The sequence below is a fragment of the Lactuca serriola genome, chromosome 4, assembly GCF_051521515.1.
Source record: "Lactuca serriola cultivar US96UC23 chromosome 4, Lser_US96UC23_V15, whole genome shotgun sequence".
NCBI classification, from domain to species: Eukaryota; Viridiplantae; Streptophyta; class Magnoliopsida; order Asterales; family Asteraceae; genus Lactuca; species Lactuca serriola.
Genome location: NC_136411.1, coordinates 302,551,697 through 302,562,844, shown reverse-complemented (window position 1 = coordinate 302,562,844; position 11,148 = coordinate 302,551,697). Strand labels below are relative to the sequence as shown.

At 33.1% G+C, this 11,148-nt stretch overlaps 1 protein-coding gene across 9 annotated transcripts; it reads left to right on the top strand.

Annotated features, from left to right (window-relative positions):
- Nucleotides 1–2,776: 2,776 nt before the first annotated feature.
- On the top strand, nt 2,777–11,091 carry LOC145097217 (disease resistance protein RPV1-like). Of its 9 annotated transcripts, XM_079034748.1 has the most exons (15): nt 2,777–3,407; nt 3,613–4,717; nt 4,814–5,107; nt 5,215–5,255; nt 7,804–7,877; nt 7,958–8,029; nt 8,119–8,149; nt 8,239–8,305; nt 8,622–8,698; nt 8,785–8,833; nt 8,934–8,989; nt 9,069–9,107; nt 9,232–9,268; nt 9,335–9,382; nt 9,547–9,838. In XM_079034748.1, exons 1-6 carry the CDS (start codon nt 2,929–2,931, stop codon nt 7,999–8,001), a joined length of 2,037 nt encoding a protein of 678 aa, XP_078890874.1. In that variant the 5' UTR covers nt 2,777–2,928; the 3' UTR covers nt 8,002–8,029; nt 8,119–8,149; nt 8,239–8,305; nt 8,622–8,698; nt 8,785–8,833; nt 8,934–8,989; nt 9,069–9,107; nt 9,232–9,268; nt 9,335–9,382; nt 9,547–9,838. The 9 variants fall into 9 exon arrangements, with proteins under 9 accessions (XP_078890874.1, XP_078890873.1, XP_078890869.1 ...); XM_079034747.1 differs by having other exon boundaries at nt 8,119–8,305; XM_079034745.1 differs by having other exon boundaries at nt 2,779–3,407; nt 7,804–8,029.
- The last annotated feature ends 57 nt before the right edge of the window (nt 11,092–11,148 follow it).

Genomic DNA, 11,148 nt, shown 5'->3' with positions numbered 1-11,148 from the left:
GATTATTTCAGCTACAAAAAAGTTCAAAATATTGACGTCCCTCACTCAAAAATTATAAATCACTAAAAAGTTCTATGTAATAATTATGAGTAACTATATTTCAACAATAATGTCACAGTAGAAAATGTTGAAAATATATAATGTCAAAGATGCTTATTATGTTTAAACTCAGACAAATAAGTTTGATGGTAAAGACTTCATATGCCTACAAAAGTTATAACTTATTTTTTGTCAATTATAAGTGAAAATGAAGATAAAGGATACAACCCTACTGAAATTGGATTTGCCATAATGCAGAGCAATGTTCCAATTTCTTTTAGAGTAAACATTTTACTTGTTTATAAATTAGCACTGCATAAATATGCAAAACCAACAAAAATCAATTCTATATGTTGTTATATTGCAATATTAGATGATGGAAACTTAATTCTGACATGATATCATAGCCATAATTTTTTGTTAAAAAAGGCATAACCAAAATAATAGGTGTACAGTATGTATGCTCTCATAAACTCATAATCAACAAATTTAAGGCCATTAGAAAGGTAAACCTCAATGTTTATTGTGCCTCACACACATCCTTGATCCTTCGGTGTATGTATAGTTTTTACATGACCTTTATTTACACAAAATTATTTATACACAAAACAATTATATAATTAAATATAGATCATTATCGCCGTGACTTTTATAATATAAGATACTAACTTTCAGAACTTGGTACTCCTTACCCCTAAGATCGAGCCAAATTATGCCTATATACCTGAACACAACAGAACTACTTTCACTTCCCCTCTCAGACGTCATGATTTTGATCTCTATAAAAAAATAATTAAAACATATGTTAATGGTTATAAATAAAAAACTCCCCACATTATATTTGACTTTTACACCAAAAGTTACGTTTCTATTTAAACAAATTTGCCACTCATTTTTAAATAGTTAGAAAGAAGATAAAACCAACCAACTTTGACTAAATAATATCCTCCACCCTAGGCTTTAAATCCATTTATGAATCAACAAAATCACCGGTGGTCGAGTAATGATAAATCAAACCAAAGGAAGAAAATGCAAACAAAGAATAATACCTCCCCCAGACATCATCTTTCTTGAAGCATGGAGCAAGTCATTCAACTATTTTCTATATGAAAGTATAAAAAAAAAGAAAAAAAAAAGATAATCATAATATAAAAGGTGGTAAAAGACATTGGTATTGAATCTATACGAATAATACTAACCATATCAAAGTTATGACCACCAAGATGTGTATCTCCAAAAATACAAAGCAGCTAAAAAAACTCCCTCAATATTCTCTAGTACTAAAATTAGATTAATGATATATAAACACCATAAAGAACATTAAAAAACATCGTATAGTACTAGATGGAGTTTTCGAAATATCTCAAGTCCCCTCACCTGGTGCCTTGAATGTATCCCTTCCAAGAAGTGTGTTGGTTTGTATATTAATCTTCAAAAAAAATAGCATAATTGAAACCCATAAACAATTGTTATGAAATATATAGAGAAATAAGATAATAATTAGTGAAAATTTTCAATTATTAATTAAAGAAAAGAAAATATAAATTAAAAATCACAATTTTTTCAATAAAAATATTTGTCATAAAAGATTACAGAATTAAAAATCAGTTATATTGCAAGTTTTCATTCCATCCTTTAATGGAGTGAAAATTAACGGTCCATTCTGAGAATAAAACAAACACCTTTTTTCAAATAGAATGAACCATTCAGCTCCTTCCCAAATTCATGTACTACATTGAAGTTAAATCATACATTTTATCTTAGTTTGAACAAAAGAATATCGTTGTGATGATAATTAAAAGTATCAAATCCTTATGATTATACTACAATTTACTCACAAATGTAAGTAATTAATTCTAGGCTTATATCAAACAGATAGTGATGTATTACTTCTTACCTCTCCGATCTATGATGTTTAAAAGCTAAAACATTCATCACCACTCTCTATGTTTCTTTATCATCTAACCTTGCTCACTACATAAAGCCCCAATGTATTATTATCAAAAGTTTCACCTTGTTCACATAATGAAATAGCCGTGCTCAACAACTAAATGCCAAAGAAATATGCTAATTTTCCATATGAGAACTGAAACTACCTTTCTTTGATTGATTGATCAGTGATGAGGTGGAGAATCTGATAGCCTCTTGTTGTAGAAATTAAAGAAGACTCAGAACAGTAAAACCCCATGACAAAAACAGGTTAAACCCTTATATCTTAATACCACACATACATACCAGTAATCAACAATATAAACTACAAACTTTCACATATCCAAAAGCATCCATTCACCAGCAAAAGCTTACCAAAAAAAACGAAAACAAAAAAAGCCAAACACATCACTATAAAATTACCGAAGACAAAGGGAAGAACAAAGACAGAGAAGACGCCTCAGGAAGTGACAGTCGGCAAACAAAAATTAACAGAAACCGTGATGGGCCCGAATAAATATTTAAACCAAGTCAACCTGCATCTTATTTTTTAGTCGATATCCCCACTAAAAAAGAGTAAGGCACCGAGGGGAAATACAGAGACGTGGAAACGGAAATAATATTCTCTTACTGACAAAATGGTAAATATTTTTCACAACCGTTATGCCTTAATATATTACTCCAAATAAAACTGTTATAATTAAGTGAAAGACACGTGTAATTAGAAGTGCGATCTGATAAGTAAATTTCCAGTTCCTTGACTAAACAAGTGGGTTGGCTTTCTCCGCAGAAGTCCAAAAGTCTTCCAGCCACACCCATCGCCATCTCACATTATCTTCTATCTTCTTAATCTGCTTACGATGATCATCCAGATTCATCTCATCCAAATTTCTTCCCAATCATTTTAACTTTGCTTAACAAAGATTTGATTTTTATCAGGATCCTTCAATCACACCTTCAATGGCGTCTTCTTCAACTTCATCCATTCGCAAGATCTTTAAGTATGATGTATTTTTGAGTTTCAGGGGCGAAGACACTCGTACGAACTTCGTTGACCATCTTTATCATGCTCTTAAGCAAAAAAACATTCATACTTACAAGGACGACGAAGAAATCAAAAAAGGGGAAAACATCAGTGATGAGCTCATCGGATCCATTGAAGACTCCAAATTCTACATCATTGTTTTCTCCAAGAGATATGCCTCTTCATCTTGGTGCTTGAATGAACTTGTTAAGATAATGGAGTGTCAGAAAACGAAAGAGCATACCGCTTACCCCGTTTTCTATGATGTGGAACCTCGGGAAGTCCGCAAACAAGAGGGGGCAGTGGCAGATGCCTTTGTCAACCTTAAAAATAAAGAGGCTGCTGGAATATGGAGAGAGGCTCTCAAAGAAGCAGCGAATCTGGCTGGGTGGGAGTTGAAGAACACTGCTGAAGGGTAATTCCTTCATTAGATCTCTGCAATATTTTGAATATTTTTGATCTAGTGTATAACCTGGAGTCCTGGATATAAATGGCTCGTATATGGCATCTTAGATTGTCAAATTTTAATACTTAATTTTTCATATGTTAATTATAGATCTGAAAGTGACTGGTCATATGGCATTTTTGAGTAAGCTAACTGAGTCTTCTTTAAAATGCAGGCATGAAGCTAAATTCATCCGAAAAATAGTTGAGGTGGTTTCACTAGAGTTACGTTTCATTAGTTTCAGCATTGATGAAAAGCTAGTAGGAATGGAGACCCGTATCAAAAATCTTGTACCATCTTTAGGAATTGGCTGTGACGATGTCCGCATGATCGGGATCAAGGGCATGGGAGGTGCTGGAAAGACAACTTTAGCAAGAGCTGTTTTTGATCACATATCCTTTCAGTTTGAAGGTACAAGCTTCGTTGAAAATGTCAGGGAAAAAGATTCTTTGTCCGGTTTAAATTCTTTGCAAAAGCAAGTCCTTTCAGATGTCTTAATTGATAAAGACATCAATGTAAGTGGTGTTTATGAAGGGAAACACATGATGAAGAGGAGGATTCCTAATAGGAAGGTTCTTGTTGTTCTAGATGATGTTGATGATATAAATCAACTTGAGGCGTTAGCAGGCGAGCCTAACTGGTTTAAGGCGGGAGGTGTAATTATCATCACAACAAGAGACGAGCAAGTGCTCGTAGCACACCGAGTGAAGTTCATTCATGATGTCAATCTGCTATCATATGAGGAGGCAATTTGCCTCTTCAGTAGGTTTGCATTTGGGAGAGATATTCCAATTCAAGGGTATGAAGAGCTATCAAGACAAGTTGTACGTTATGCGGCTGGTCTTCCCTTGACGATTAAGGTTTTGGGTTCGTTTCTTTGTGGAAAAACTGATCTTGAATGGATAGATGCCATAGAAAGACTAAAAACGATTCCGGAAAAACAAACTTCGAAAAAGTTGGAATTAAGCTATATATCTCTAGAGGAGGATTACAAGGAAATTTTTCTAGATGTTGCATGCATCATGAAAGGTTGGCCGAAAGATGATGCAATCAAAGCGCTTGAATGTTGTGGGTTTCATGCTAGAAATGGTTTAAAAGTTCTTGAACAAAAATCTCTTATAACTATTTATAAGAAGTTTGATTATGATCTCCTAGGCATGCATGACCATATTGTAGAAATGGGCAGGAATATTGTTCGTCGTGGGCACCCCGATGAGCCTCACAATCATAGCCGATTGTGGATTAAAGATGAAATTGAAGAGATATTAGCTAATGATTTGGTAAGGATAATGTTTACTTATATTTGGTTTAAAAAAAACAACACATCTATAGTTATTATGACACAAGTTTCATGGTGACTTTATTTTGGATTGCAGGGTACTAAAGCAACAAGATGTATACGACTCCACTCAGTGAAATTCAATCCTCATATTTTTATAAAAGGTCTGAGAAAGATGAAGGAACTTAGATTTCTTTCCGTTGTTGGAGATTCTTACAGTGATTTGGAGTTTAGTATGGCCGGCTCAGACTTCCCAAATGCTCTACGATATGTGAATTGGAACTTTTACCCTTTTAGTTCTTTACCCACAACGTTTCAAGCAAATAATCTTGTTGCACTTAAAATGGTTCACAGCAGATTTGTACAACTTTGGGAAGGTGGAGAAAGCAAGGTAAAATTATGGTTGATCGATTGATCTGTATGGTTCATTATATAATGTTATACATACATTGTTTTGTTATTACACCAATATTCATTTTGTTTTTTTGCTTATTTTAGGTCTTTAACAAGCTCAGATTTCTTGACCTCAGTTTTTCAAGGTTAAGTACCATTGACCTTGGGCTTACTCCAAATCTCGAGACATTGACTCTTCATCAATGCAATAATTTGCTACACTACAAGAAAAAGTCTACTTTAGTGACGACCTAAAATGTGGTCACTAATAACATCATTTAGTCACCATATATTTAGTCGTCACTAAATTTTGGTAATATTACAAATTTAATGACCACTATCATGATGGTCGTCACTCATCCGTCACTAAAATGTAGAATATAGTTTAAATAATTACGTTTGTACGTCATAGCAAGTATTAGTGACCAAAAATAGTGGTCACTATATTGGAGACTTAGTGACGAAAAATAATGGTCACTGGATTGGAGGGTTAATGATGAAAAATAGTAGCTCTAGAGACTTAGTGACCAAAAATAGGGGTCACTGAATTGGCGACTCAGTGAGCAAAAATAGTGGTCACTGAATTAAAAACTTAGTGACCAAAAATAGTGGTCACTAACTATTTATATATTTATGAGCGGAAAAAAATAGTAACTATTAATTGAATATACAATTGAAAATTACAAAAAAGTTATGATTGTATAATAATGATCACCGAACAAATTTCATTATAAATTTAAAAACAAAATGAGAATTATAAACTCCTATTTGGTCGCCATGATCGTTTATTCGATTGAAGTGCACTGTGGTAATTTCACATTTAGGCCCGGCCAATAGGTGGACAAACCAGGCGACGGCCCAAGGTCTCATTATGATTTGGGCCCAAAATTAATTCTACTTTATATATATATATATATATATATATATATATATATATATATATATATGGTTTTTGTTAAAGAAATTACTAAAAATTTGTTAGTTGAGTTGGTTAGAGGTTTTGTAAGTAGGCGTGTTTCATTTTGATGAGAGACGTAAGTTCGAATCTTGTTATAAAACTCTTTTGCTTTTTTAGGTCCCTTTTTCTTTTATTCCTTTTTATTATAAACAAACAGATTAAAAACTTACATTTGAATCATGTCTAGCACTTTATTGAATTCGAATTCAAATTACAAAAAGTCCCCCTATATTCTATTTTGTTATTCACAAATCATCCATATTATAAAAATTATCATTTAATTTTTTTTTGTTTTTCTAACACAACATCCAACCATTTATTTCATTTGAAATTTTAGTGTTTTTATGCTCAATTACCATGTATATTTTTGTTTTTGTTTATTTATGGGAATTTCACCCTCTTTTGATATATAATAGCTAATTTTCTTAGATTTATTAACAAAAATCTTATTAATCTACCGATTAGATATGACATTTATAAGTTAAATTTTTATTTTACAATTTTCATCAACGTAAGAATTTTTTGTTTTTTACAAACATAAACTATTGCTTTTTTGTTCCAAACACCAACCCGACTACAAGTTTTCAAAATGGTTTGGTTGTTCAATTGTCCGGTTTTTTAATTTTGTTTTTTCATTGGTTTAACCGACATCTTTTAAAAACCCTCCAATTTTTTTCGTTGTATTATAGTTGCGATTACTAAATTTTGAAGGGCCTTATGTTTTCTTTTTGCCCTAGGCCCTAAATCGACTTAGGCTGGCCCTGTTCACATTAAATATACAATGTTACATAGCATGGTCTCATTACATATATGTCTGTTAATTTCATTGTAGTGGTTTTTACCATTTGATGTTAGGGTAATTTGTAATTTTGTATAAAGGGGTTTGGAGTAATAAAAATCCTAGTAAGGGTCTTAGTGAAAATGCTTAAAAGATGAAGGGGTGACTAATTATGATAACATGAGGGTTAAATTACAATAAAGTATCGCAACATGTGCGTATCATCTCCTACGTATTTACGCTATGCAGCCTCCTCTCGCTTTCCTCTATTCACAATCTGCATCGAACACTACCACCATCGTTACCTCGCCTTCCATCTTCCGTCGGCGCTGCTACCGCATCGAATCACCACACTCTCCTTCGTTCACTGCAGTACCGTGCTCCAAAGTTTGAAGCCCTAGTTTTCCCAATTGAAGCTTCGATTAGGTAATCACTTCCCCAAATTTTGGTTAATTAGGGTCGAAAAACCTAAAATGGAGTTTAATTCCTCGCATTTGATGATGTGTTCATCATTACTAAATGTCGAAAGTTAATGTATCCTTTCCTCAATCTCTTTTCTCATTGCTTAGGGACGACATCCTCCTCTACCTACTTTTCCGGTTCTCGACTCCATTCTGATTCATGTTCACAATCACACACTTACACAAGCACATATCAACACACACAATCGAAAACAGATATAAATACGTAATCACTTATGAAAGGAGCCGATTTATTTAACTTTATTGTATGTTTCCGATTGAGGGTTGTCGTGGTGGCGTTTGTTCCCCACTGTTTAGTTTGAGGTTTTATGATCGATTTGTTGTGTGCCTCCGAGTAATGTTGGAATTTTTTTGTAATTTTCTGTTATTTATCCTCCGTATTATGGAAATTTTGAGGTGATTAATTAGTGTTATGATCTTATTTGTTTAGTTTGATATGATTTAACATTTGACATTCTTTTTGTTTTTATCAACAGACTTTCAGATTCATTGCAATATCAGTCTATAGTTGATGCAGAGTGGAATGTCATTTATGATAAGTTGGATAAATGTGTGAAGAGTGGTGCCAAGATTGTACTTTCTCGTCTTGCTATTGGTGAAATTCAGTTTTTAAATGTTTTTTGTTATCAGTATTTTGCAGAAAGAGACATCTTTTGTGCTGGAAGAGTTGTTAAAGATGAGGTCAACAATGTTATAGATGAGGTCGGCCTCTTGACTCTTCTACTTTATATTATTATTATTGTTTAAATGTTTCATTTTATTTTGGAATTTTTTTGCAAAATATATCAAAGCTTTGATTCAGAATTTGGTGCCCTAATCGAGGTGATTACCCAATCTTTTTTTATCATGTGGGACATAAATTATTTCAATTTTGGTTTTTTTGAAGCTTGATATTTTTTTTGAGTTGTTAGAAAAGAAGGCTACGGAATGAGAGACGTGTATTTTTTGGTACAATGTAATCTGAAAAGGAATGAAATGGTATCTGATTCTCTTCTATTTCAATTTACCAATTCTACCACAACATTGTAAATCCTAGAAATAGCTACATACTTCCACTATATGTGTATTATAGCAACCTAGTTTTCAATAAGTTTAAACGCACCAATGAAATGATGGATATCGGTGGTGAAAATTTTTCTTGTAACAATGCATTCCATTATCTTGCTTATTCCATTCGAATCCATGTTCATTCCATTCCATCCACTTAATCTCATATGTATTAATGTATAGTAGTGTAATACTAATAAAGCAACATATTGAATTTTTAATCCCTCTACTTCATCTGGGCCCACAGATATCAATGCTACATCAATTAGGGGACATACTACTGTGGACCCCCCCTTGCCCCTCCTTTACCCGATAGAAATGGAAGTAAGTTTCTCATAATTCCTTTTTCAATAGGATGATTTGATTTCGGTAAATTTATTAACTATGTTTTTTTATTACTTTTTCAATAGGATGAATTGATCATTACTCTCTACCATTCTCCGACTATTAGGAACCAATGTAACTCTTAGGATTTTTTCAATTTGCATTTCGAGAGTAGCATGAACAAAACTCAGAGTAGCTAACGATCATTATATCTTGAATTTTATCTATTTGGTAGGCCCTTCCATACAATATGGGGTATTCCAGTCAATTTACAGTTACTCGAAAGAAAAGGTATCTCATTTTTTTACAATGAGTACTCTTGGTGTTATGCTTTTTAATTTTTGCTCACAAATTTGTTCCTTTTTATCAGCGTGAAAGATGGCTTAAACACGTTCTATGCCGCCTGCAGGTTAGTTTCCTCTTTCAAATGACCATTTTGCCCCTGAATGGTAAAAAACATTTTTTTTTTCCTTTTTGTTGTTATTACAACCACTTCCTCCAGTTAATGACACCAATCCATACAATGTACTTAGACCAAGGGAGAAAGCTCACAGACTTCATACAAGAAGGGTAAGTATTTCAATTCTTCATATGTTTACATAATCTAAGGTATTAAAAATGTTTATATATTTTCAGATGCAAAGAAGAGAAAACAATGTCCAATCATTTGAAAAGCTTCGCCAGGTTAGCTTTTTGACCCATATATGTTCTCATCCTACTTCTTAATCTTACATTTTATTTGTCAATCATGTGAGACGCAATCTTGATCAAGCCAAAAACTTACTAGAAGCTTTAATCAATGTACCTTTTGAGACATTTCTTTTTATTTTTTATTTTTATTTTGGTAGTGATAATGACTAGATGAAGAATGTGTGCAAGAGAGGAGAAAAAGAGACATGTTTACCTTTTGAGAATCATCGTTCACAGAAGAACCCCATCCCTTTCGGCTTTCAGTTTTCACCTCTGTAAGTGTGGTTGGTCGAACACAAGTTTACCCTTGGAAGCAATTTGAATTTACTTTTAATCCACATTGATCTTTATATGTTTGTTTTTTGAAATATTGGATAAAATATATGGATTTTGTTTTTTTAAAAATGACATTTAATTTTCATATTATAATTGTGAAGATTTATTTGGTTATTTTTGTTGTATTGTAAAAATTTATAGGATTGAAATTTTCTTTTGTCCAATTGGATATTGTCATATTTCATATTAAAAATGACATTTAGTATTTCAATAATTTCTTAATTATTGACCTCTTTTTGTGTCTAATATGATAAATCAGTGACGTGTTATAGTCATTAATTAGATAAACATGTGACAACTTTCTATGGTTACTAATTGGATAAAGCAGTGACGACATTTATTGGTCACTAAGTAGAAAAAATAGTGACGACTTTCGTTGATTAGTGACAACATTTAGTGACGAAGTGGGTCGTCACAGATTTAGTGACAAATATATTTTAGTCACTGTTTAGTGACCATATTTATATTTGGTCACTAAGTTGGTTTTGTGACGGACCTATAGTGGCGAAAAGTGACGACCGGAATTTTGGTCACTAAATCATTTAGTGACGATTCATTCTATTGTTAGTGACCATTTTGTTTTGGTCACTAATTGACATTTTTTTTTGTAGTGCTAGAATTTCATATGACCGCTGGATGTTTAAAGCTCACCTCTGTCGACATTAAAGGTTCAAGGTTGAGTGCCCTTGACCCTGGGCTGGCTCCAAATCTTGAAAAGTTGCTTCTTTCTCAATGCTACTATTTGGAAAAACTTCACTTGCCCGGAAGATGTCTAAATCTAATAGAATCAACACTCACCAATTTAAAGTTGAGGACCCTTGACATTCGGCTGACTCCGAATCTCAGGTGGTTACATATTTATGAATCTAATAATTTGGAAGAACTTCACATGGCCAATGAATGTAGAAAGCTCGCCTCTCTCGACATTAGTCATTCAAAGTTGAGGACCCTTGACCTTGGGATGACTCCAAATCTAGATAAGTTAAATCTTAAAGAATCTTGTAGTTTGGAAGAACTTCACATGGCCAATAAATGTCAAAATCTCACTGAACTCAAAATTAGTCATTCAAAATTGAGGACCTTTGACCTTGGGATGACTCTAAATCTAGAGAAGTTCAATCTTCAAGAATCTTGTTGTTTGGAAGAACTTCACATGGCCAATAAATGTCAAAATCTCACCGAACTCAAAATTAGTCATTCAAAATTGAGGACCTTTGACCTTGGGATGACTCCAAATCTAGAGAAGTTAAATCTTCAAGAATCGTGTTGTTTGGAAGAACTTCACATGGCCAATGAATGTCAAAAGCTCACCAAACTCAATATTACTCATTCAAAATTGAGGACCCTTGACCTTGGGATGACTCCAAATCTAGAGAAGTTAAGGGTGCGTTTAGTTACGGAAAAATGGGCCGTTTTCCGGAAAA

Bases quoted from the DNA above. Each gene is read 5' to 3' on its own strand.
- LOC145097217 (XM_079034741.1), top strand. From the start codon at position 2,929: ATGGCGTCTTCTTCAACTTCATCCATTCGCAAGATCTTTAAGTATGAT. The intron at 3,408-3,612 runs GTAATTCCTTCA...TTTAAAATGCAG, and splicing joins TTGAAGAACACTGCTGAAGG to GCATGAAGCTAAATTCATCC. The intron at 5,256-7,803 runs GTTAAGTACCAT...TTTTATCAACAG, and splicing joins CTTGACCTCAGTTTTTCAAG to ACTTTCAGATTCATTGCAAT.